Here is a 27,252-nt window from a genome sequence, read left to right as displayed (position 1 = left end):
GTGACCAGCTGTCATAAGATCCTTTTCTAAAAACATGATTAGATGATAGGAGAAATAAGAGTTTCATCCACCTGAAGTGACTAGATAGGAAGGGAAAGCATTCAGGAAGTGAATGTCTACTACCTAAGTCTGTCCTGGGAGTAAGCTTTTTTATTTTTTAGCTTTTTATTTTGAAATAATTTTAGATTTACAGAACAATTGTAGAATTGCTCTATACCTTTCATTCAGCTTCCACCAATGTTATCACTTTACATAAGCATGGTATATTTGTCAAAACTAATAAATTAACATGGGTAAGTTACTATTAACTAAACTACATAATTTATTCAGACTTCTTCAGTTTTTTCACTAATGTCCTTTTTATGTTCCAGGATCCAATCCAGCATACCATGTTGGGATTAATTGTCTTATTTCCTTAGAATCATCCAATCTGTGACAGCTTTTCAGTCTTTCCTTGTTTTTCATAACTTTGACAATTTTGGTCAAGTGTTTTGTGAAATGACCCTCAATTTGAGATTTTCAGATATTTTCTCATGTTTAGACTGGGGCTGTGGGTTTTAAGGAGAATACCATAGAGGTGAGGTATCCTTCTCATCACATCACATCAGAGGGAAGATGATATCAACATGACTTATTGCTGATGATATTAACCTTGAACTCTTAGATTAGTTGTGGTCTGCCAGGTTACTGTTTTTCTTTTCCATACTGTATTCTTTGGAAGTGAATCATTATGTCCAGCCCACACTCAAGGGGAGGGAAATTAAATGCCACCCCCTAGAGGGAGAAGTATCAACTAATTTGTGGAAATTTATTTAAAACACTGTAATAATTTGGGTAAAATTATTTGAGCCTATGCAACTCTTCAGATTCTCCTTAAAGTTTCACTCACTAATTTTGGCATTAATCAGTGGATCGTGGCTGTGGCAATTATTACAGTAGTGTTCAAATGATGATTTTCTGCTTCCCTTATTTATTCTACATTTATTATTTGGAATCCCTCTATAATCAGTGGATCGTGCCTGTGGCAATTATTACAGTAGTGTTCAAATGATGATTTTCTGTTTCCCTTATTTATTCTACATTTATTATTTGGAATCCCTCTATAAAGATTTTTCCTTTCTCCCCTACTTATTTATTCAACAATGTATGTATATAAGTATGTACTCATAAATATTTAATTATTTGGGTTATAATACTCAACTTATTTATTTTGTTGGTCACCTTGTCCCAGCTTTGCCCATTAGGAACTCTTTCATATTGGCTCCTGCGTTCTGTTCTATTTTTAATAGACTTTATATTTTACAGTAGTTTTAGGTTTGCAGCAAAATTGAGCAGAAGGTACCAAGATTTTCCATATTCTCCCTTCCTCCCCTCCACATGCATAGCCTCTCCCATTATCAATATCCACTGCCACAGGGGTATTTGTTACAAATGATGAACCTACATTGACACATTGCTATCACCCAGAGTCCATAGTTTACTTTAGGGTTCACTCTTGGAGTTGCACATTCTATAGGCTTGAGCAAATTTATAATGACATGTATGCAGTATTAAAGTAGTTTCCCTGCCCTAAGAATCCTCTATGCTCCACTTATTCATCCCTGTCTTTTCCCTTCCTGTGTCCCTTTGATATACTCTTATTCTCCTTATTTTTCTAGCACTTCGTTACTTTTTTACAAGATAACACCGGCCTCTTCTCCAAGAAACCATGGTTCCTGTAATTGAAAATTGGTATTTGGAAACCAAGATCTGGATGCTTTTGTTACTTTTAGGGTATCATTAATTCTAGCCCTCTCAGCAGACAGAGCTAAGAAATATTTGTGTGCATGCTAACCCATCTGTATTTTGGTGTCTATTTATATATACGTTAAAATAAACATGAGTTAATACCATTTCTGACCCTAAATTGCACTATAAGGCATCATTCTAGACCTTCTCCCTTGTTTACTATGAGCTTCTTTCTTAGACTGTGAAATACCTGACTCTCATTATCTACAAGTTATTTATTTATTTATTTGTTTGTTTGTTTATTTATTTATTTATTTATTCCACCCTACTACACTGGTAGTTTCAGAATTGTTAACTCATACCCCTGGGAGAAACAATTTTACCAATTAGAGTACAGTGTCAACACACAATTACTTTCTGTCATTAGTCTTAAAATATTCAGCAAAACACTATTTTCGTGGTTATTTGTTTCAGGTTTTCTTTCTCCACCCCATTTAGTGAGATTATGATATATACACTTGTAATATAGTTAGAACCATTTGTTGCAAACTGCATTCAATATTGAGTTGCTCAGACATTTTGGTTGATTTATAAAAACTTGAATGCAATAAAATTCAGTTTTGTGAGTTTTGACAAATGTATAAAGTCAGATATCCTCTTCCATAGTACCGTATAGAACAATTCCATCACCCTAAAAATTCTCTTGTACAGCCCATTATAGTCAACCCTTCAGACCTCCCCCAACCCCTGGCAACTACTGACCTGTTCTCTGTTCCTATAATTTTGCCTTGTCCAGGATGTCATATAAATGGAATTATATCACATGTCATCTTTTGGATATGGCTTCTTTCTCTTAGTATAATGCATTTAAGATTCATCCTAACTGTATGAATATCAACAGTTATCTTAATTGCCGTATGGTATTCTAGTTTATGATCGTACCACAATTTGTTTATCCATTCACCAACTGAAGAGCATCTTGGTTGTTTCCAGTTTTTAGTGATTTTTAGTAAGGCTCCATAAATATTCTCGTATACATTTTTGTGTAAACTTAATTTTTCAATTCCCTTCCAAAGGTATCTATGAGTGAAAATGCTAGGTCATATGTCAAGTGTATGTTAAATTTTAAAAGTAACTGCCAAACTGTTTTCCAAAATGCCTGAACCATTTTGCATTTCCACTAGCAATGAGTGAGAGTTCCTTTTGCAATACATCCTTGCCAGCATTTCATATTGTCATGTAAATTTATATATGTATTTAATTCTAGCCATTTTAATAGCTGTATCTTGAAGTGTTTCTCATTACACATTTAATTTTCATTTTCCTAATGATTGATATTATCTTTTAATACACTTCTTTGCCATCTGTACATTTGGGTTGGTGAAATGTTTGTTCAGATGCTTTGCTAATTTTTAAAATTAAATTTTATCTTTTATTGTTCAGTTTTAAGTGTTATTTATATATTTTGGATATACCAGATATATAATGTACAAGTATATTCTTTCAGTCTGTGGCATTTTTCATTCCTTTGTGTCTTTCACAGATAAAAAAAATTTAATATATAAATATTTAACAATTTTTATTTTAAAATTTTTCATAAATAAAAATGTTTAAATTTTTATAGTTCAATTTATCTATTTTTTTCTTGTATGGATAATGCTTTTTATGATGTAACTAAAAACTAATTGGCATATCCAATGTTTTACACATTCTCTCCCAAGTCTTTTTTTTTTTAGAAGTTTTATAGTTTTACATTTTATATTTAGACCTATGATCCACTTTGAATTATTTTTTGGGTAAGGTTTAAGTATTCAAGTTCATTTTTGCAGTGGACTTCCAATCATTCTAGCACCATTTGTTGAAAAGACTCTATTTTCTCTATTGAATTGACTTTGTACCTTTGTCCAACATTAGTTGACTTTGTCTAAAATTTAAGTGAGTCTATTTCTGGGCTCTTTATTCTATTTCATTGATCTAGATTGCTATCCTTTTTCCAATACCACACTGCCTGAGTATAAAGTGGCTTTATAATAAGTCTCAAAATCATGTAGTAAAGTTCATTCCACCAACATTGTTTTATTTATTTATTTTCAATAGTTTTTAGGGTACAGATGGTTTTTGGTTACATGGGTAAGTTCTTTAGTGATGGTTTCTGAGATTTTGGTGCATCCGTCACCCGAGCAGTGTACACTGGCCCCAATATGTAGTCTTTTATCACTCACCCTCCTTCTATCCTTCCCCCCAAGTCCCCAGAGTCCGTTATATCATTCTTACCCCTTTGCATCTTCATAACTTAGCTCCCACTTATAAGTGAGAACATAACGATATTTGGTTTTTCATTCCTAAGCGACTTCACTTAAAATAATGGCCTCCATCTCCATCCAAGTTGCTGCAAAGGCCATTATTTCATTCTGTTTTATGGCTGAGTAGTATTGCATGGTGTATATATACCATGGTATATGATATAAAGAAAATGGATACATTTTCTTTATCCACTCGTTGGATGATGAGCATTTAAGTTGATTCCATAGTTTTGCAGTTGTGAAGTGTGCTGCTATAAACATGCGTGTGCACATGTCTTTTTCATATAATGACTTCCTTTCCTCTGGGTAGATACCTAGTAGTGGGATTGCTGGATCAAATGGTAGTTCTACTTTTAGTTCTTTAAGGAATCTCCATACTGTTTTCCACAGTGGTTGTACTAGTTTACATTCCTACCAGCACTATAAAAGTGTTTCCTTTTCACCACATCCATGCCAAGATGTATTTTTTTATTTTTAAATTATGGCCATTCTTGCAGGAGTAAGGTGGTATCTCATTGTGGTTTTAATTCGCATTCCCCTGAAAGTTAGTGATGTTGAGCATTTTTTCATGTGTTTGTTCGCTGTTTATATATCTTCTTTTGAGAATTCCATATTCATGTCCTTTGCCCACTTTTTGATGGGATTATTTGTTTTTTCTTGCTGAGTGGTTTTGAGTTTCTTGTATATTCTGGATGTTAGTCTTTTATCAAATGCATAGTTTGCAAATATTTTCTCCCACTCTCTTGGTTGTCTGTTTACTCTGCTGATTATTTCTTCTGCTGCACAGAAGCATTTTAGTTTAATTATGTCCCATTTATTTATTTTTGTTTTTGTTGCATTTGCTTTTGGGTTCTTAGTCATGAATTCTTTGCCTAAGCCAATGTCTAGAAGAGTTTTCCCAATGTTATCTTGTAAAATTTTTATGATTTCAGGTCTGAGGTATAAGTCTTTGATCCATCTTGAGTTGATTTTTGTATAAAGTGAGAGAGGAGGATCCAGTTTTATTCTTCTATATGTGGCTTGCCAAGTATCCCAGCATCATTTATTTGAATAGGGTATCATTTCCCTACTTTATGTTATTGTATGCTTTGTTAAAGATCAGTTAGCTGTAAGTATTTGGCTTTATTTCTGGGTTCCATATTTTGTTCCATTGCTCTATGTGCCTGTTTTTATACCAGTACCAGGCTGTTTTGGTAACTATAGCCTTGCAGTATAATTTGAAGTTTCAGCAACATTGTTTTTATTTTGCAAATTGTTTTAGCCATTCTAGTTTCTTAGCCCTTCCATATGAGTTTCAGGATCAGCTTGTCTATATCTAAAATATCCTGATAGGTTTTTTATTGGTATTGTGTTAAGTATATAGGTCACTTTGGAGAGAATAGACATCTTTACCATATTGAGTATTCCAGTCCATGAACACAGTATGTCTATTTATGTAGATCTTTGATTTTTTTTAACAGCATTTTGTAATTTCCAGCATACAGATCTTTTATACATGTTTTATTGGTGTTATACCTAATGATTTTATCTTATTAGAACTATTGTAAATTTTTTTTAATTTTGATTTTGAATTGTTTATTGATTGTATATAGTATTATGATTGACTTTTATGTGTTGACGTTGTATCCTATGAACTTGATAAACTTGCTTATTAGTACTAGAAGGGTTTTTAAAAATAGATTTTGGGCCAGGCGCAGTGGCTCATGCCTATAATCCCAGCACTTTGGGAGGCTGAGGTGGGCAGATCACTTGAGGCCAAGAGTTCGAGACCAGCCTGGCCAACATGGTGAAACCCCATCTCTACTAAAAATACAAAAATTAGCCAGGTGTGGTGGCACATGCCTGTAATCCCAGCTACTATGGAGGCTGAGACATGAGAAGCCCTTGAACCTGGGAAGCAGAGGTTGCAGTGAGCCGTGATCATGGCACTGTACTCCAGCCTGGGTGACAGAGCAAGACTGTGTCTCAAAAAATAAAACATAAATTAAAATATAGATTTCCTGGGATTTTCTACACAGACAATCATATTATGGATGAACAGGGACAGATTTATTTCTTCCTTTACAATTTGCATGCCTTATATTTCCTTTCTTGCCTTATAGTATTGACTAGGAGTTTCAGTACTATGTTGAATAGGAGTGGTGAGAGTGGACATCCTTGCCTTGTTCCTGATATTAGAGAGAAAGCATTTAGTCTGTCAACATAAAGTATGATATTAGCTGTAGATTTTTTGTAACTATTCTTCATCTGGTTAAGGAAGCTCCCTTCTATTCCAAATTGCTAAGAGTTTTATTACGAATGGATATTGTATTTTGTAAAAAGTTTTTTTTCATCTGCTGATATAATTTGGGGCATCTTAATCTATTTTGTGCTGCTAAAACAGAATACCACAGACTGGCTAATTTATAAAGAACAGAAATTTATTTCTTACAGTTCTGGAGGCTGGGAAGTCCAAGATCACGTGGCCACATCTGGTGAGGGCCTTCTTGCTGCTTCATCCCATTGTGGAAGGTGAAAGGGCAAGAGACAGTGTGCTTATGTGCGTGCCTGTGCATGCGAGTGTGGGGCCAAACTTATCCTTTGATCAGGAACTGTTTTCTGAGTTAACTAAACCATTCCATTATTAACGCCATTAATTCATTCATGAGGGCAGAAGCCTCTATTCATGAAGGTAGAGCCCTCATGACCTAATCACCTCTTAAAGGTCCCACCTCTCAATGCTGTTGCATTGGAGATTAAGTTCCAGCACATGAACTTTGGAGGATGCATTCAAACCATACCATGGGGTTTTACATCTTTGGAATGGATTGCTTTGATTGATTTCCATATATTGAACCAGCCTTGTATTCCTGCGAAAAACCATGCTTTCTTGTGGTATATTAATTATCTATTTTATATATAGCCAAATTTCATTTGCATTTTTTTAGGATTCTTATGTTTATGTTCATGAGGGATATTGATTTGTAGTTTTCTTTTTTTGTATCACTTATTTTTCCGGTTTTTATATCAGGGTAATGCTGGCCTCACAGAGTAAGTTGATATGTATTTTCCTGTCTTCTAGTTTCATAGAGAGATTGTATAGAATTGATGCTATTTCTTCTTTAAATGAATGGTAAAATTTGCCAGTGAAACCGTCTGGACCTGGGTATTTTGGGGGAAGATGTTTAATTACAAATTCAATTTCAGTAATATTTATAGAAGGATTTAGATTATTTAGATTATTTGTTACATTTTGGATAAGTTTTGCCAGTTTGTGCTTTTTGAGGAATTTGTTTCATCTATGTTGTCGAATTTATGTGTTTAGAATTGCTATTATATACTCTTGTCATTGTAACACCTATGAAATTTCTATCTACTCTTTCATTCCTGAGTTTTTATTTCAGCTATTATATTTTTAGTCCAAAATATCCATTTGATTCTTATTTATATCTTCTGTTTCTTCACTGAGTGCTTCTGTTTTAAATATTTGTTCCAAAATCGCTTGTTATTGTTCATTCAAGCATTTTTATTATAGCTAATTTAAGATAATTTAATGTGTTATCTCATCATTCATGTCTGTTGTCTTTTTCCATGTTAATTGAAACTTTTATGGTTATTTGCATGCTGATGGATTGTAGTTTGTATCCTGGACATTGTGAGTATTGTGTTGAGATTCTGTATCTTGTTTATATCCTATGGAAAAGGTCTATATTTTTGTTTTAGCCTTTTATATATTTTGGTTCCAACATCAATTCAATTTTCAAGCCTTTTTCAGTACTATATAGGTCTGTCCTGCATGTGTACCATCTAGTGGTTAGTCTGAGACTTGGGTGGAGGTGTACTTTCTAGTTGAGTTTCCAAATCTTTGGTATGCTAATGAAGATCAAAGCAGTCACAAGTCAGAGGTAAGCCCTGGGGTTCAAATCAACTTTACACTGTTGCTTTTTCAAAACTCTTCCCTCTCCTTTATCTTTTCAGTACTTTCCAGTTCCCTGGGCTCTCATTTCTGTTTTCTCTTCAAAAACTACCCACTGTCATGGTTGTAGCATTTCCAGAAACAAGTAGCAGGAGGAGAGAGTGAGGACGAGAGAGGGAGAGGGAGAGTGAGAACTAGAGGGAGAGGGAGAGGGAGAGGAAAAACTGGTATAAAGGTGTCTTCTTGACATCGTGGCTTCACCTAGAGGAAGGACCTTATCCCACAGAGTTTTGATTCCTGGAGGCTCCCATTCTGGGCCACTATTGCTTCTGAGCCACCTTTGCTTTTACTACCTCCACTGTGGAAACAAAGAAGGAAACCCAATGGATTTCCCCCACTCTCTCTGAATTTTAGTTCTCTTTTACATTCCTTGAGCCAAAACTCCAAGACTTCTCCTGCATCTCTGTCTGCTAAACAATGCTCATTTTGGATTGCACACCATGTTGAATTCAGGCTCAGGATACTGAATGGGGGAAAAGTAATGTTGAATTTGCAATTGTTTAGTTGGTACTTCAAACTCTGGTGTCTTCTCTGATCTACCTACTTAGATTTACCTTTCAATTTTCATATAGTTGTCCATGCATTCTATCAGAGTTTTATATTTGAGTTAGTGAGAGATAAAAGGTCTGAGAATTGGACTCAACTATATATGTTTTGTAAATGGCATGTAGTTGGATCCTACTTTTTAATCTAATCTGACCACCTTGGTCTTTAATTGGAATGTTTAGTCGATTCACATTTAAAGTGATTATCAATATACTTAGATTAAAATCTACCATCTTTCTGTTTTCTTTTCATTATATTATTTGTTCTTGATGTTTTCTATTTACTGTATTTGGCTTTTGTTTCCTTTTTCCCTCTTTTTTCTGCCTTTCATTATTTTATTTGGTCATTTTGTATGATCCCATTTTGTCTCATGTATTTATTTATTATTTAGGTATCTTTTAAAGAAACTTTTTTAGTCATTTCCATAAAGTTTGTAATGTACATTTTTATATAATTTGGCTCACCTTTAAATAATACTATACTGCTTCATGTGTGTAGTACAAGACTATCCCCAATTCCTTCCTTCCATTCTTTGTTTCATTGTTGTATTCCATTATTTTTTTACAAATGCAATAAACATATAATACATTGGTACTATTATTGCTTTAAACGATCAGTTATATTTTAGAACAATTAAGAATATGATAGTTATATTTTTCTTCATTTATTCCTTTTGCAACACTCTTCCTTTAATTATGTACACCCAATTTTCTGACCTATATCATAACCCTCTGTCTGAAGAATTTCCTTTAATATTTAGACTGTAAGACAGTCTGCTGATGTTGAGTTTCCTCAGTTTTTGTTTGTCTGAAAAAGTATTTTATCTTAATTTTTGAAGGATATTTTTGCAGAACTTGGAATTCTGGATTGGCATTTTTTTCTTACAATACTTTAAAGGTTTAATTCCACTGTCTTTTTGCTTATGTGGTTTCTGACAAGAAGTCTGGTATAATTCTTCTCTTTGTTCTTCTGTGGGTAAGATGTTCCCCACCTACCGCCTTCTTCCTGGCAATCTTCAAGATTTTATTTTTGTCTTGATTTTCTGCAATTTGAATTTGATGTTGTCTGGGTGTGGTTTTTGGTTGGTTTTGGTATTTACCCTGGTTGGTGTTCTCTGAGCTTCTTGAATCTGTGGTTTGGTGTCAATCATTAATTTGGAAAATTTTGGCCATTATGTCTTCAAATATTTCTTCTGCCTTATTCTTTCTTCCCCTTCTTGTGTTCTAAATACGTATATGTTATACTGTTTGATATTGTCCCACAGTTCTTGGATGTTTTGTTCTGTTTTCTTTTTTTGCTCTTTTTTTCTCTTTGCTTTTCAGTTTGTGTGATCCCTATTGAGCTATCTTCAAGTTCACTGATGCCTCAGCTGTGCGGAGTCTACTGATGAGCACATCAAAGATAGTCTTCAGATCTGTTACTGTGTTTTTTTCTCTCCCATTTATATTTGATTCTTTCTTATACTTTTCACCCCCCTGCCGAAATTACCTATCTGATCTTTCATGATAAACTTTTTCCAATAGAGCCTTTAACATACTAATCATAGCTACTTTAAGTTTCCTATCTGATAAAGATGGAAACAGTAGACAAAGGGGACTCCAAAAGGGGGAACAGTGGGAGGGAGCAAGAGTTGAAAAACTACCTAGTGAGTACTATGTTCGCTATTTGGGTGATGGGTTCACTTGAAGCCTAAACCCCACCATTGCGCAATATACCCAGGTAACAAACCTGCACATATAACCCCTGAATCTATAATGTAAAAAAAGAAAGCAAAATAATCTAAATAAATAAACAAATTCCTTGTCTGATATTTCCGACATCTGTGTCATAACTTACTGTGGTCCTAATGATTGCTTTTCTCTTCAGACATTGTTTTTATTCCTTGCCTTGATTCTGCCCTTTGTGCTACACCCTGGAGATAATATATCTCTTAAATCTCTTATAGATGTATTCCACTATTATTTTTACTGATGCTTTTTAGCCTGGTAGTGGGGGAATGGGGAGCTGGGACATTCTATGCTATGCTGATTAAGTCTCAGTCTTAGGCAGGCTTACCCTGAGTGTGGGAGGTATGACCTTCACAAGTGTTCCTGCCCCTCCTCCTATGTTCTAACCCAAGTGGGCTTAGCACATTTTCCTGCCCCTCCTGGGTTAGGACTTCTTTTTTTTTTTTCAATTTTCTCCCCCAGCTGTAGTGAGTTTTCACCAGTGCCCTCAGTTTCTGTTGCCCTTTCTTCTGAGGACTAAGACTTTTTTCCCTTTGGGAAGATAAGGTAGATTGGTATGGGCAGAGTTTCAGTGATGTTGGCCATTCTGCTCTGCCAGCTGCAGTGAGTTTCTCCCAGTACTTTCAAGCTAGTTTTTGTTGCCTTTTCCCTGAATAGTAAGGCTTTTGCTCCATAGAGAATACAGAGAAAATAGTCTGTGCAGAATTTCAGCAACAGCTATTGTACTGTTCTCCCCAAGCCAGAACTACAGGATATCTTTCTCAGGATTCTTCTCAGTCTTTCTTGTCAGCACCTGGGGGAGTTCCTGGAGGAAAACTCTGCAAAGGGGTGCAAAATTGCCTATGTCTGCAGCCCCTACAGGCTTCACATTCTCACACTAGCACATAACCAGCCTTTAGCAATTCATCATAATTTTTAGCTGAATCTTCTTATGAGTTTGTATGTTGTTCAGTGGTATCTGCACCAGGTAAGAAAATGCCTGGTCCTGTGGCTCCCTTGAAGATGGTTGTTTCTACAGGTTTGTGGTACTGCAACCTCAGTTTTCTGATGAGTCTGAGAGAAGTTCTTAATTTTCACTTTCCCAGTTTTTTCCTTATTGTAATGGTGGGAGACATGTTCTTTACAACTCTACATTTCTGGCCTAATACGAGAAGAGCCTATGAATCTGAGGATAAGCTTTTGAGGGTCTGTTTATTTTTCAGCATCCATACCCCAGTTTACCAATTCCCCTACAATGGTGATCATGGTGGGTTTACCAGCTCGAGGCAAGACCTATATCTCCACGAAGCTCACACGATATCTCAACTGGATAGGAACACCAACTAAAGGTATGTCTCTGAAAGCCTTTGTTCAACAACCCCACAAAAGCTACTGGCTGAAAACCTTACTTAGGTAGAAGGCCAAAGTCCTCAATACCAGAAACGCCCCATCATTATTATTACCAGCATTAGGACTACTGCTATCACTATTACTACATTCTTACACATTTTATAACTCCTTGAGCACATACTTTGTGCCCAACACTACTGTAGGTGCTAAGCATAGGAAAACTAGTATTAAGATTAAATGTCTTCTCTCAAGAAGTTCCATGACCTCAAAACAACCCTGTGAGTAACATACTATTTTTATTGCCATTACTATTATTGCCATACCAATATTACTACTTTTATTAGCATTACCACTTCTTCACCATTTCATAGTTGAGGAAATTAAGGCCCAAGGAGTGAAGTGCCTTGTCTAAGGGCATATGGCCAGTTACAGAACCAGGATATGAACCCAGGTCTATTTGATTCTAAGCCTGATACTCACTGTGCCAAATCTAATGCATGATTCTACTGATTGGAAGAGAAAAGAATCCCATGTTAGCCCTATAGTCTCCTTTTCTCCATTCTTTTTGTCTCCTTCTTTTTCTTGTTAATCTCAACATCCTGTCTCTCTGCCCCGCTTCCCTCTATCTCTCCCCCCTTCCTTCCTCTCCCCAATTTTTGTTTCTTTTTCCCATTTCTTCTTTCCGTTCATCTATGTTCTCTTTATCTAATTCACTGGTGAAGAGTTTCCCAATGGTTTTCCATGTGCCCAAACTCCTGCTAGGCAATGGGGATACAAAACTGGTTGAGACTCACACCCTGTCCTTGAGGAGTTCTGAGTTTAGCTGGGATGTATAAGAATACCTCATATCATCTAGGAATTCTAGAGCAGGAGCAGGGTGCTGTATGAAATCACAAAGGGATTTGCCAACTGGAAGGCAAGGAAAGCTTCCTACATAGGATATGTTTGAGCTGAGTCTTGTAGGAGGAATAAGACATTGGCAGAAGGGAAGGAGAGAAGGAGCAGCTCTCATGGAGGACTGCAAGCTCTCAGGAAAATCTGCTGAGTGTAGAGGCACATGGGACACTGGCAGATGGGTTTCTGCATTAAGGGCCCCATCATGGGTTCAGGGTTTCTGATTCCCCTGCTTTCTATCTTCTTCACTCCACTCAATTCTCTCAAAGGCCTCCAGAGTCATATTTCAAAGCACAAAGCTGAACATGCCTGTGGCCTCCAAAGGTCCCCTTGGCCTGCAGGTTTAAATTCAAGCTCCTTAGCCTGTTGTTCAAGGCCCGCCACAATTGGCCCCTTCCAGCATCTCAGGCCTCAGCTATAGTGGATGACTCACCATCCTCCAAACATGCTCTTCCTTCTGCCAATGCCATACTCTTGCTCAAGCTGTTCCTCTACCTGGAATGCCTTTGTTCCTGACTCCCGCTGCCCATATCTGCCTGTAAAAGGTGCCTACCCTAAAAAGCCTGGTTCAAATGGTGAAACCTTCTCAGATCATTCCAAGTACAATTAGTCTTTCCTTCCCTCTCACTGTCTTCCATGGCTTCATATTTTCTTTGTCAGAGCATTTAACAAACTCTGTGGGAGCTCTCCATTTACTGGTTTACTCACTGTGTTACCTGTTGGACTGTGAGTGCCTTAAGGGCCCCATCATGAAGATCGGGCTAATCCCTGAGACCCAGAGCTCATACCCTGCTTCACAGAGTAGGAGTCAAAAAGTATTTGTTAGATGAGTGAATGAAATATTAACTCTTTGGCTGCTTATCTTCTTTCTCCTCCTTTCCTTCCCTCCTCTCTAGTTTTTCATCATTGCAAGTGGGAAAGTATGGCCTAGAGATCTAGATTTAAAATCTTCCTCATAATATAGAAAAATAAAATAACTTTGGACTAGAAGTCAGGAGGTCCAGTCTATATCTGTCACCAGCTCACTCACTGTTTGACCCTTGGTGATTAATTTTACTCCCTAGATCTCCATTTCTTCATCTTTCCACTGGAGTAGGGCATTTTAAGAATTGGCATTTATGATAAAGTAGAATAATGGAAAGACCACCAGCTATGGAGCCAAATAGACCTGGGTTTGAATCTCAGATATCCACAGATAGGAAATAACTGTGCAAATTATTTCCCATCTCTGAACTTTCAGTTTCCTCATTTATAAAATGGTAATAGTGATCTCTACTTTGCAGGGCTTTTGTGAGGAATAAATAAACTGGTAGCCATAATTTGAAGTTTTAAAAGCACATTTTATAGCTACAAATTATGCCTTCTTCTACCTCTGAGGTCCCTCCTAGCAAGGACATTTTTTGGCCACTGGGATCTTCCCAACCTCTTCACTGGCGCTCCCTGCTTTCAGTGTTTAATTTAGGCCAATATCGACGAGAGGCAGTGAGCTACAAGAACTATGAATTCTTTCTTCCAGACAACATGGAGGCCCTGCAAATCAGGAAGTAAGTACCCAATATTTTAGGAACCTGTGCTGTCTCATGGCTGAAAGGCTCTTGTTCAGATATTGGAGGAGTAGGGCAGAATAATCTGGACCAGAAAGGAGGCCCTCTAGACTCTCAAACAGTAGTTGGAACAGCCCTTCCATGTTCCTGCCCAAATCCTGTTTCTGGTCATAACCATCCACTTATCAAGCACCTTTAATGGTCTTCTACTTCTGACAGGAGAGAGTAGAAACTTCTCAGCTTAGCATTTGAGGCAAGAATCTCAATAGCTTGGCCTACTCTAGTTTCTGTAGTCTCATCAGTTCAACCTCAAGGTCTCTCTGCACTACAAGACTCTGAGTACTTGCAGAATAGAGCCTGGGCCTTATGCCCTCATTATAGAACCCAGCAGTGAGTAATCACTAAAGAGATTTTTGCTGAAAGCATAAATACATTGCCACTGTCATGCTTGTGTGTTACCCATGCCAGGAATGCCTTTTACTTCACAGACCACATGCTCTACTTGGGTTCATAAAACAGTTCAGCTTGAGTTCCATTAGCTCAAGGGTTGGAGCCCTTAATATTATGGCTTCTGTCATTGCTCAGCTTTTCCTGATTGTGTCACTTTATACCTTCCCCTAAACTGGGTAAGCTGTGCACACAGAGCCACTTTCAACTGTTTGACCCCTCTGTGCTTAGCATGGTGCCTAAAGCGTAGGGCACCCTGTGTAGATGTTCAATACATGATAAGTTAGTCTAAGACATGAGAGATGGTACAGAAGATACTGCAGACAATGAGAGAGAAATCCATCCTGGGGGATAAGGGTTGCCTCTTTTTCTTTCCTGGTCTATTTCAGGCAGTGTGCCCTGGCAGCCCTGAAGGATGTTCACAACTATCTCAGCCGTGAGGAAGGTCATGTTGCGGTAAAGAAATTTTTTATTTTTTCCTTGGGTAACTACTGGGAAGGGAATTAGCTAATATGTACTGAAAATTTACTAATGTGTACAGAACATTATGTTCTGAGTATTTGCATATATTAATAATTTAGTTTTATGTTCCCCCCTTGAGATAGGTGTTGTTATTTTGCCCCAATTCAGAGCCCAGAAGAATGGTTCACAGAGACATTAAATAATTTCCCAAGGTGGTACAACGTATACCTGGCAGGGCCAGAAGTGGAATCCAGGTTGTGTAGCTTCAGAATCCCTGCTCTTAACCACTATACGCTACCAGTCTACCCCCAATAATTCAGCAGGACTATATTAGAATTTAAAACTGCAGTACAAACCGTTTTGAGTTATAGAGACTTACCTAAATATCTAGTCAATATTTTGGCTAGGATTTGCAAATTATAAAAGGGGAGGAGATTCTCAAATATGCAAATGGTCCAATCTCAGGTGCTGAGGACTGGGAATTGTTTCCTGTTTTTGAGGGCTTCTAAAGTGATAAGGAAGGAAGAAGCTTCAGCTAGGAATTGAGAGAACCAGTTCTAGCTCTGCTCTGTCAGCAACTCTCGGTGACTTTGGTCAAGCCAAGTTCTTCTAGACCTCAGTTACCTCACCTATAAAATGACCCTAATAAAAACCCACAATTTCCTCTTGCCTTATTACACTCACAGGGTAGCATACATTTCTGGACAGACCATATGGGCCCAATATGTGCTTGTGAAATTGTCATAAGGCAATCATGAATCCTTTCTATCCTTCAAGACCTTGTTCAAGTTCTACCTCCATATGGAAGCCCTCCACTTAGCACAGGGATGGGAAAAGAGTAGGTGTTCTGTTAGCACCAGACTCAGAGTAAGCCAATCTTATTACCTGCCTCTAGGTTTTTGATGCCACCAACACTACCAGAGAACGACGGTCACTGATCCTGCAGTTTGCAAAAGAACATGGTTACAAGGTATGGTAACACTCCAACTCTTATCTAGAGCCTATTTCTCCAGCACAAACCCCAAAGAAAGGCAAACCAGGGGACTCAGAGCAACCGTAAGCTCAACATTTTAATTTGGTTCTCTAACTTTCCAGGATATAGTCAGAAGCAGCAAAGCAGAACAAGAAAGGAGGGGTGCCACATTAGGCAATGGAAGATGACTGCAGACAGGCTGGCTATGGGGAAAGAGTGGAGAGAGTCACTACAAAGAACTTATACAAGACCTAAACCCAGTAAAGATATAAAACAACAATCTGGGGTCATTCAATTTAGAGCCAATCTGCCTCATGAAACTCAGAAGCCTGAAAGTACCACTGTATGAAAGCATTATGTTGTCAGAGATGCCCCTGGAGATGACTTAGAGCCATTGAAAAGGAGTAAAGCTATGTTCAGCTCCTACCAAACATAATTTCCTGCTGGAAATCTCTTTTCTGTTTCTTTTATAGGTGTTTTTCATTGAGTCCATTTGTAATGACCCTGGCATAATTGCAGAAAACATCAGGGTAAGGACCACCAGTTACTTTTCCACTTTGCTCTGCCTTAGGCTTAGATCATGCCTAAGGCAGAGGTGAGATTATGCCTAAGGCAACTCCATGAGATTAAAGAAAGTATTCCTCCCTGATCTTCTCCTCTGAGTTTTCATAGGAAGCATTCCCTAACCATCCTGGCCTACAATGACTCTATTAATTTTAATGAAGCCAACATATATAGTGCCCTTTGTATGCTCCAGATACCAAACTTGACTGTCATTAATTTTCACAACAAAACTGCATATTAGAGATTATTTCCATGTTAGAGAGAGGAAACTGAGGTTCCAAAATGATAAATGAATTGTCAAAGATTCATACAGATAGAAAGGGATGGAAGTGGGACTGGACCTCAGGCTTGGCTGTCTGCCTCAAAAGCCTACATTTTTTATTCTGCCCCAAAATTCATACCAGAACTATCACTGCTCTTAGATTCTAGGCATGTGGTCTAGAACTAGGTCATTTACCACATTTTGTTGTTCCCTACTTCATCAAATTACTGGAGCTCAAGAACAGAAGAGACCTTAAGGGTAATTTTCTTCTACACTCCATCAGATACTTGAAATCTTACCTAAATGTATATCTAGATTTTCTTTTTATACCTGCAATGATAAGAGGCCCATTGCTTTCAACAAAGGCGGTCCAGTCAAGCTGGAATCTGCCTCCCTGTAATTTTTATTAATCAGTCATTTTTTTAACTTTTTGGGACATACAGCATGTCCATTTCCTCCCTTCCTTCCTCATCCTCCCATCTATCTATCTATCTATTGATTCAATAGAAATTGACTATATACCTGGGCTTGGCCATTCTGGGCATTAGAGACATATATATGGATAGTGGAGAGTCCTTCCCTTGAGCACACAGTCTCGTAAGGAAGACTGGCAAGTGTATATACAGAACTCTGAGAACTGAGGTGATATGAGGGAACAGAGGAACTTTGGGAAGACAGTGATGAGGGCCTAACTTTGCATGGGGGCAGAAATCAGGGAAGCCTTCCTAATGGAGGTAAAATTAAAATGAATGGTTCCTTGAAGAACACATAGGAATTTGGTGGGTGAAGAATGGAAAATAAGGATATAAGCATATACTAAGTATGGCATCTCCGGAGAACTATAAGTAGCTTAAATTGGCTAAAGCCAAATGTGTGGAGGAATAAGGGAGCCATGGGAGATAAGGATGAAGAAATAATTTGGGGCCCAATCATGACAAGCCATGAGCCACCTGCTAAAATAATTCACACTTTTTTCTAAAAGGTATGACAAAATGTAGAAGGGCTTTAAGCAGGAGAATACTTTGGCCAGATGTTCATATTAGAAATACCCTTCTGGCTGCCAGTATGGTGAATAAATTAGAAGTAAAAAGTATATAGACAAAGTAATTTGGCACAAAGCTATAGTGAGCACAAGCAAGAAAGAATGGATATTTGGAGGAGATGATAGAGTGGAGAGGATTTGGTACCTGCTAAGAGGTGAGGGATGATAGAAAGACAGACATCTAGGATGACTCCCAGGTTCCATTTAGGATCATATGATTGGGTAGGTGATAGTGCCAGTACCTGAGATGAGGACTGTGGGAGGAGACGTGGGTATTGGTGGATTAGGAGAGGCCAGTCTTCAGAAATCCAAAGACAGCACGTCATAATCTCCCGGTAAACACTTGATACATGTAAGCCATAATGACCCCTGGCCAAGATCTCTAGTTCCTCTTCTTCAGCCATTTCTCATATCACAATTTCTGGTCCTCTTATAAATGTTCTTCTTTTATGAGCAGTGTATGCTCTGGGACTGAGTAAAATGTAACAGGCCTTGTTTGAGATTAGGAATGAGGAGTCACACAACCAGCTTCTTTTCAATTGGCTGATTTTTGTAAACTTGGGCAAGATGTGTTCTCCAGGTCTCAATTTCCTCATCTTTATAATGAGGCATCTTGTACTCAATGGTCTCTAAGGGACCTTCCAAAGAAAACCGACTGTCTCCCAATGTCTCCCTTGATACCTCTGTTCTCCCTGCTCCCAGCAAGTGAAACTTGGCAGCCCTGATTATATAGACTGTGACCGGGAAAAGGTTCTGGAAGACTTTCTAAAGAGAATTGAGTGCTATGAGGTCAACTACCAACCCTTGGATGAGGAACTGGACAGGTAAGAGCCAGCACCCCAAAGTCAAGGTCTAGATCTTTCACCCAGTTTTGATATCCTGTAGAACCTACAGTAAATATCCTCCCTTTCTGGGCCTCAACTTCTCTATCTGTAATATTAGGAAACTGAACTTGATGATCTTTCTTCAAGGATCCTTTCAGCTCTGATTCCTTGATGTGTAAGGTGTTCCTAAGATGACTAAAATAGTGCTTTCCTGAGCAATATGAACAGTTCAGGACCCTGGGAACAAATGCCCCCCTCCTGTGGGTGTTGAGATTATTATTACAGAAGTGTTCTTCACACATGAATGACACTTCAGTTTCCAAACATGTTTACCTTCTTTCTTACATTTAATCCTCTAGGACTCCTGTAAAGGAGGCTGAGATAAGTCTTATGATCATAAAATTTCAATAAAAAGAAATTGAGTCTTAGAGAGCTGAAATTACTTTCCCAAGCTCCTACCACAAGGGGTAGAGCTAGGATTCTAATTACATGTTCTGTCTCCTAGTCATGTCTCTTTTCACAACACTCCCATGTCTCATCAATCAACAAGTATTTGGACCCTTTGGGCAGTGGTGTATGTAGGGGGTATAAATAGGGGCAAAAGAGGTGGCTTCTATCCTCGGATAGCTTCTATAGTGCTTCGACATATGAGAAGACCCATTTAAAAAAAAAAAAGAAATGCTCTGTCATAATACCAACTAAAGATAGGAGACAGCAGATGTGAGTTTTAGATGTAGAATGTTCCCAGAACCCTACTCTCTTTGAAAATGTATTATGATAAGAGACCCCAAGTGAGAAGTATAAAGAGGCTTCAAATGGTCATCACCACTCTAATAAATCTAAAGAGTGGCCTTACCCAACTGAAGTACCAAGAAATGAGCACTGTTACTGCCCCACTCTTTAGATGGAGAAACTGAGACCCAGATCAAGTCAAAGTCTTACCTTGGGCTACACAATGAATGAATCAGTAGCACAATATATACTCGAACCCATATCCCAGTTGTGCAGACTGTTCATTGTACAGGCACCCTGGTCAAGGGTACACTCGCTTCTCTCACCAAGATGTGTGCTGAAGTAGGGCTGTGTGACCCTAAGGAAAGTACAGCTTTTTAAAATTATCACAAAGGCACAACATGGGCTAACAGCATATGGTGAAAGGAGCCTGAAGGCCGGGGTGAAGGGTGTAAGTGAAAGAACGGCATTGACAAAGCCCCAGCCCTGGGCCTAGACCCTACAGTTGCTAGGTTGCTGTTTGATGAATTAGTTGGGGCCAGAAGAAGACAGATCTAGAAGGTCAGCTTTATGTCATCATTTTTCCATCAACAGACATTTACAGTCTATGCATCAGGTCCCAGCCCTGAACATGGAATCAAAAGAGGAAAGGGCTGTCCCTGATTTGACAGAATGTCCAGTTAGTTGGAGAAGACAATGAGTACACAGTTGGTCACAACTCGTGACAGTAAACCAACTGGGCTGTAGGAACATGGGACCCAGTCCAGCTTGAAGGAAGAAGGTCTAAAGGAGCTGGATTACCCAATAGGCAGACTACACCGAGGTTACCAGCAAGATAGGGGCTACCAAACTAAGAAAAAAACTATCTTAAAAACTTGTATTTTTTATTTTTTTTTTTTTTTTTTTTGAGACAGAGTCCCACTCTGTCACCTAGGCTGGGGTGCAGTTGTGTGATCTCAGCTCACTGCAACCTCTGCCTCCTGGATTCAAACAATTCTCCTGTCTCAGCCTCCTGAGTAGCTGGGACTACAGGTGCCCGCCACCGTGCCTGGCTAATTTTTGTATTTTTATTAGAGATAGGGTTTCATCATGTTGGCCAGGCTGGTCTCAAACTCCTGACCTCAAATGATCTGCCCTCCTTGGCCTCCCAAAGTGCTGGGATTACAGGCATGAGCCACCGCACCCAGCTGGCTTAAAGGCTTTTATAATATTGGATATTTCAAAAACAGCATCCAGGTAGTCAAAGTGGAAAAATATAAAACCAGAACTTGGGAGGACTTCCCCATATTCTGTAGTTTATAATTTTTATTTTAAATAAAAATTTTAAAAAATTTTTAAATTTTTAAAATAAAATTAAAAATTTGAATGAGGGTAGGCATTAGCTACTCTACTATTTTTGGTGTGGAACACCTCTAAATGACTTCACATGATCGTGATCTCAAAAAAGAGAGTGGATATGCCAGCTCTTGAGGTATAAATGCATAGCAGCTCAACTTTGGAAATCGGGCAAAGAGAATAGCACTTTGTAAGTGCCTAGTTAAATCTGAACAAGAATAGAGAAATACAGAAAATATTCCAAATGTAATAGCAAAGGTATGAAGACAAGAATGAAACAGAGAAGATATGGGTATGGGCATGGGACCATAAAGTGAGGCCAACTGGGCCCAATGTGAGAAGGCAAAACCAGAAGATCAGACTAAGCTGAGGAATTTGGAAGCTCCTAGAGCCTCAAAGGACCTAGTGTTAGGAACAGACAGTAGCCAGGCAACAAGTTTACATCAGATATTTTCTACCCCTAGGCTCTGAGGGTTCTAGAAGAAATGATTGGAGAGGGGAGCATTCTGGGATTCTTCTTCCCGAGAAGGTGGCCTTGGGAAAATCACTTTCTCTCTCTATGCCTCAGTTTCTTCACCTTTGAAACAGAGGTGATAATTTCTGCTCTGTAGCAATATTATGAGGATTCATGCACTTAAAAGTTCCCACTCCCTGCCAGATGCACAGAAAGTGTTCAACAAATACAAGTGCCCTGTGGAAGCCATTAGGCACAGATGGGCATGATGAGTGTGGTGCAGCCATAAAGGGCTTCTCTAGGAAGATCTAGGGAGAGGCTTTCTGAAACCAAACCTATCAGCAACCTTACCTGCCTCGAGTTAGTGCAGTGCAGCTCTTTCCATTCAGTTGGTTTTGTTACCATGCAACCAGGGCTGCTGGTGTCACCCCATTGCCCCAGCCTTCCACTCCTCTTCCCAGGGATTTCTCTGAACTCTGTACAGGGCAACAACTAAAGGATTTAATGCCTGGTACGGCATAGGCCTCAGAAGTCTTGCTCCATGTTTCTAGTCTTCTGATTAGTCAGTGCCTATACTCCACCCTCCAGCTTCTACACAAACAGGTGGTTGAACAGTTTAAATATCATTCATTATATAGGTATTAGTTCATGACAGAGCACAGAATTGAGGATACAGTAAGGAACTTGGGACAAGGACCACAAGTTCCCCAATGATGTTGTGGACCACCTCTGTATCCCCATGCCCCACTACTTGGCACACCTTAGAGGGAGTGACTATTTATGGAATGAATGTTGAGCACTGATCATGTGTTTCCAAGTATTTGTTCCTGACTGGCCAGAGAGCTCCCAAAGCACAGACAGTGGGTCTCCATGCCAAGCACAATGCCTAGAACAGAGGAGTATGTTTGGAGTATGTTTGTTGACTGCATAGCAAATAGGAAAATAACCCAGGCCAACCCCACTTCTGAATGAGGAGAGAAACACACACATGCACAGACACACATATGCACACAGACACAATCTGGTAGCTGTGTGTAGAGTATAAAGGACAATATGTAGCAGAGGCTAAAAAAAAAAAGGAGTGAAGAGCTCAACTCAGGATCAGAAAGGGAAAGGGTAGGGGAGTGAACAGGTCAGGAGCTGCCAGTAAGACATTGGAGCTAGCCAGGGATGCAAAGGATACTGCTTCTCTCTGACTATGTTAGGGGTATGAACCACAGAAGAGAGAACCCAGCTGCCTGTAATAGGATGAGTGAAGGTGAAAAGGCAGTTTGGCTCAAGTTGAGGCTGAAGGAAGGAGACGGGGAAATGGTAGCATGCAATGAGCTCCTTTGGGTGGCCAATAACCAAGTCTCTAGGACAGGTACTCGGTACAGGGCAAGGCATGGCATCACATTAGGTGACAGCTGGGTTGTGGAAGAGGTTTGAAAGGGTGTGTGGTTCGGAGTTTCTCTCGGGGTCAACCCTACCACCATTAGCCCCTGAGCTGCCCTTGCTCCTGCTTGGGTCTGGCCCAGCCACCTGTCCTACATCAAGATCTTCGACGTGGGCACACGCTACATGGTGAACCGAGTGCAGGATCACATCCAGAGCCGCACAGTCTACTACCTCATGAATATCCATGTTACACCTCGCTCCATCTACCTATGCCGACATGGTGAGAGTGAACTCAACATCAGAGGCCGCATCGGAGGTGACTCTGGCCTCTCAGTTCGCGGCAAGCAGGTAGGGTGGGCCACACACACCCAGATGGGTTGGCTGGGCTGTCCTAGGTGGGCTGGAGGTGTAGTGGTGGCCACATTCTGGGTCCTGAGGTGGGATGACCCAGGGATGGGGTAGAAGCAGATTCCATCACTCCTGCTCTTCCACCCATCAGCCACTCAGTCTCGACCCAGCCGCCGAATGGCTCCCAATGCCACCTGTTCTGCAGGTCTAAGAGCTTGGCCCTGGCACCCAAGGCCTGCCCAAAGCCAGCTGCTCCATGACAGTGACTCCCTTGGCCCTGCCTGACTGGTTGCCTCATCTTTCTCATGACTTTGTGCCTTTGCTGGTGCAGCTCCCCCACCTAGTCTACCCTATTCTGTCTCCTCTGTCAGTGGGTGACTGTCAGTGGCACAGACAGCTGCCCTGAGAGACCCACCCTTGAATCACTCTTCTCCCCAATTCTGCCTTCCCGGCCTTACCCCAACGCAGGTGTCACACTGGCAGCCCCTGTCCCCACTCATGACAGTGTCCTTCCTGCCCTCCCCACTCCCTTCCAAGGCCCAGCACCTGCTCCAGGAAGCCCTCCCCATCCTCTCCTCCCTCCCAGGCAGGTTGCCATGCCCTGGGCTCCAGCTCTCCCAGTTCTGGCCTATGTGTGGCTCTCCTGGCCTGAGTATCTTCTCCCCAGCCCAGCACAGTGACCTACTGGCTGGTTGCTGGCTGAATACAGGGATCCATTTCCACAGCATTTGGCCCTGTGCCTGGGCTTATTAGCACAGGTATTGTTCCTGCTGGCAGGGCCGCTTGGGGATGGAACAGGTGGGAAATGAAGTGCAGGAAGGACAGTTGTCATGATTGTCATTTATTGGACACCTATGCACAGTCACGGTGCCATCTGCTTCCGCATGTGTGGCTCATTTCATCTTCACCACAGTTCTGTGGGGTGGGCATTCCTGCCACCAGTTTATGGATGAAGAAGCAGAGAGAAGCCCCAGGGCAGGCAGCCAGGATGAGACAGAGCCAGGACTGAAAGCCGGGCCTACTGGCATGCCCTCAGCTCCCCCACTGGAGATGGGGGGGTGCCCCAGGAAAGGCACTACCGTGGATGGCCACGCCCTGGTGTCTCCCTTTCTGTTACCTCCAGACTGACAGCCTCCCCTCGAGGTAGACACTGATCTGTGACTCCCTCATGTCCCGCTCCTCAGAGCAGAGTCAGAGGCTGCTGGAGGTGTGACCCCAGCCCATGGCAGCCCCTGCAGCCACCGCCGTCTTGGGTGGAGCCAGACCGGCCCTGCCCACACAGCTCGGAGCCCAGCTGGACACGTGGCTGTCTCCACAGGGCATGCCTCCCTGCACACAAACCTGTGTGTGTGTGCATGCACACAGCTGGCGCCACCTTGACGCTTCTCACAGAGCACCAGGCCCAGTTTACAAAGCACCTCCCCGTCGAGGTAGCTCTCACTTGTGCAGCACCCACTGTACCAGGCTGTGGTCTGGGTGCTCCCCATCCACTATCTAAAGTGCGGCCCCCAGACAGCAGGCCAGGTGAGCCAGTGCTCTTTGGATATGAGGCCAGAGAGGGGCAGGGATGTGTCCAAGGGAACAGGGGACCATGTAAGGGCGCTGAGGGAGTTTAACCTACGGCTCATACCTCCCTGTCAAGGGCTTCTTCCACCAGAGCACGCTGACTCCTGACTCATGTCCATAATGAAATGTATGTATGAAACGCCTATAGCCGCATATAGAAATGTGTGCCTGGACCTATGCACCTGTGCAGATGTTCCTAACACATGCCATCGACAGTTAACAACACACCTATACACAGAGGAGGAAACCACTAGCTCCTCTGGGCTCCCACAGCCCTTTATGGTTCCCCTCGGTGCTGCCAGTGTTTCCCTTACTGGACTGGCCATGTCTTGAGAACAAGAACACCCCAGCACCCAGCACAGGGCCATGAACACTCAATACTTGTGTGAATGCCCTTAGAACCTGGGTACCAGGAACCCTGCTTAAGCAATAAGTGTTCACAGTGTCAAAAAGTAATGTATCTCAAATCCCACAACCCCTACTTCCAGTCCATACTCTGGGTACCCCCAACCCTAGAATTCTTCGCCCTTATTATCTAGAGTCCGCTTTCAGTGCCTACATGGGCCTATCCTAGAGTCTGTCCACTTGAGGTCAGGCCATATCACATGACCAAGGGGTTGCTGTTTGTGGAGCATAGGGATCAGTGGAGGTGGAAATGTGGACAGAACTCGGTCATGTGACTTGGTTATCCACAAGCATGTACTAAAGGCACATAGAAGTGCAGGATAGAGCCAGAAATAGAGAGATAGACTGTGCATGGAGTGCCTCCATTGGTACTCTTGTCCCAGGCTCCACAAATATTAGAGGTGGGCCTGTTTGAATGAGTGAATAACCAAGTAGGGGCTTCGGTGAGCAATCGTCAAATGAGCGTGCACACACACACACACACACACACTCTGTCTCTCTGTCATGCTCTTTTCTATTCCCTTGGCCCACCATCACATGGGAAAGAGTATGGCTTTTTATAAATTTGGAACATTTAAACTCTTTGCTCTGCTTGTTCATCACCACTCAATTTGTGGCAGATCTGAGTTTGTTCTGATGGCCACCCTGCTCTCTCTCACCTCTCCTTTTCCCCTTCTCTCCTCCTCTGCATCCCCACACCCTAGTATGCCTATGCCCTGGCCAACTTCATTCAGTCCCAGGGCATCAGCTCCCTGAAGGTGTGGACCAGTCACATGAAGAGGACCATCCAGACAGCTGAGGCCCTGGGTGTCCCCTATGAGCAGTGGAAGGCCCTGAATGAGATTGATGCGGTGAGATGCATGGGGTGAATCTCCTGTGTGTGGGGGTGACTTGAGTCTGGGATTATCCCCTGGGTTGCCTCTGCTCCAGCCCCTATGGGGAGCCTAATTAATTCAACTAACTTTTTTGACAACTAGCCATGTGCCAGACCTTATTCTATGTCTTGGGGATTCAGTGAAGGCCAGAATAGACAAAGTCTCTGCCCTCATCCTAAAGACAGACAGTAAATAGGACATTACATCTCAGTGTGACAAAGGGCTATGAGAGGAGAAGTAGAAGGGATTATGGAGGATCAGAGGGTGAGGGTGCTCCTGACTCAACTTGGTGTTGGGGAATTTACAAGGAGAGCTTCCTGGAGGAAGCTAGAGGTGATATAAGAACGAGATGAAATGGTCTGGGGAGTGGGGAAATAAATTTAATTCAGAGACAGACAATAACTCATGTGAAGACCCAGAGATGAGAAGAGAGCATGGCAATTTCAGGGAATTGAAGGAAAGAAAAACACAGAGGCTGGGACAGCAATAGTGAGATCTGAAGAAAAGGGAGATGAGGCTAGAAAGGAAGCCAGGCCACCAGACTTTATAGTTCATGTTGAGGGATTCAAATGCTGCCCTAACAACAACGAGATGCCATTGATGGGGTCCACATCAAGTAGGAGTAGTCTGAATGTGTTGCACATTTTTAAAGAAAACCCACTCTGGGCATGTGTGGAAACTTGGTGGGAGGAAGGCCAGAATGAACAAGTAGACCAGTAAGAAGTTGACTTCATTAGTCTGGCAAGAGGTGGGAGCATGTTGGACCAGAGTAGTGGCATCGGAGATGGAATGAAGAAGGACTTTGAGAATGTTTCAAAGGTGGAATCAGGCCAGGTGCAGTGGCTCATGCCTGTAATCCCAGCACTTTGGGAGGCCTAGGTGGGAGGATCACTTGAGCCCAGGAGTTGGAGACCAGCCTGAGCAACATAGTAAATCCCCATCTCTACAAACAATTTAAAAGTTAGCTGGGTGTAGTGGTGCATGCCTGTGACCCCAGCTACTCAGGAGGCTGAGACAGGAGGATTGTTTAAGCCTGGGAGGTTGAGGCTGCAGTGAGCTGTGATCATGCCACTGCACTCCAGCCTGAGTGACAATCAAGGCCCTGTCTCAAAAAAAAAAAAAATTTAAGGTGGAATCAGCAGGGCTTGCTGGTGCACTGGCTGTAAGGGATGAGGAAGAGGGAGATGTGAAGGACCCAACCCTGGTGGCATAGCAATCTCTCTTCAGGGTCAGGTTCTTGCATGAGCTCTTTGAGAAAGGAGCTGCTTCCTCTCCATTGTTCACCTGCACTGTAGGTACAATGGCACTGGGCAGCAGTGCACAGGTTATGATTGTTAGGCATCAACATAAAAGCTTCACCACTTGTGTAAATAACTTGCGTGTGGGTAGGTTAACTTACTTGCCTGCTAGATATGCCTCTATAGAAACAGACATATATGTGTGTGTACATTCATACATATGTGTATATAAATATAGAGGTACAGAAATACACATAGTTAGAAAAGGGCTATACAGCATTGTTCTGTATACCACATACATTTGCTATAAAATATATGCAAG

At 41.0% G+C, this 27,252-nt stretch overlaps 1 protein-coding gene across 5 annotated transcripts in view; it reads left to right on the top strand.

The window, feature by feature from the left end:
• PFKFB1 (6-phosphofructo-2-kinase/fructose-2,6-biphosphatase 1) overlaps positions 1 to 27,252 on the top strand; it is a 56,265-nt gene that overhangs the window by 14,216 nt on the left and 14,797 nt on the right. For 3 of the 5 annotated variants that reach the window (XM_054472044.2, XM_054472043.2, XM_054472047.2), the window contains exons 2-9: positions 11,462 to 11,587; positions 13,933 to 14,026; positions 14,863 to 14,929; positions 15,831 to 15,905; positions 16,382 to 16,438; positions 18,479 to 18,600; positions 22,639 to 22,846; positions 25,522 to 25,668. In XM_054472044.2, the coding sequence (XP_054328019.1) occupies positions 11,462 to 11,587; positions 13,933 to 14,026; positions 14,863 to 14,929; positions 15,831 to 15,905; positions 16,382 to 16,438; positions 18,479 to 18,600; positions 22,639 to 22,846; positions 25,522 to 25,668 (896 nt within the window). The remainder of the gene's footprint in view (positions 1 to 11,461; positions 11,588 to 13,932; positions 14,027 to 14,862; positions 14,930 to 15,830; positions 15,906 to 16,381; positions 16,439 to 18,478; positions 18,601 to 22,638; positions 22,847 to 25,521; positions 25,669 to 27,252) is intronic. The other 2 variants (XM_054472046.2, XM_054472045.2) reach the window with 1 other exon arrangement.

The sequence above is a fragment of the Pongo pygmaeus genome, chromosome X (genome assembly GCF_028885625.2).
Source record: "Pongo pygmaeus isolate AG05252 chromosome X, NHGRI_mPonPyg2-v2.0_pri, whole genome shotgun sequence".
In the NCBI taxonomy this organism is placed as follows: domain Eukaryota; kingdom Metazoa; phylum Chordata; class Mammalia; order Primates; family Hominidae; genus Pongo; species Pongo pygmaeus.
This window is presented reverse-complemented; position numbering and strand designations above follow the sequence as displayed.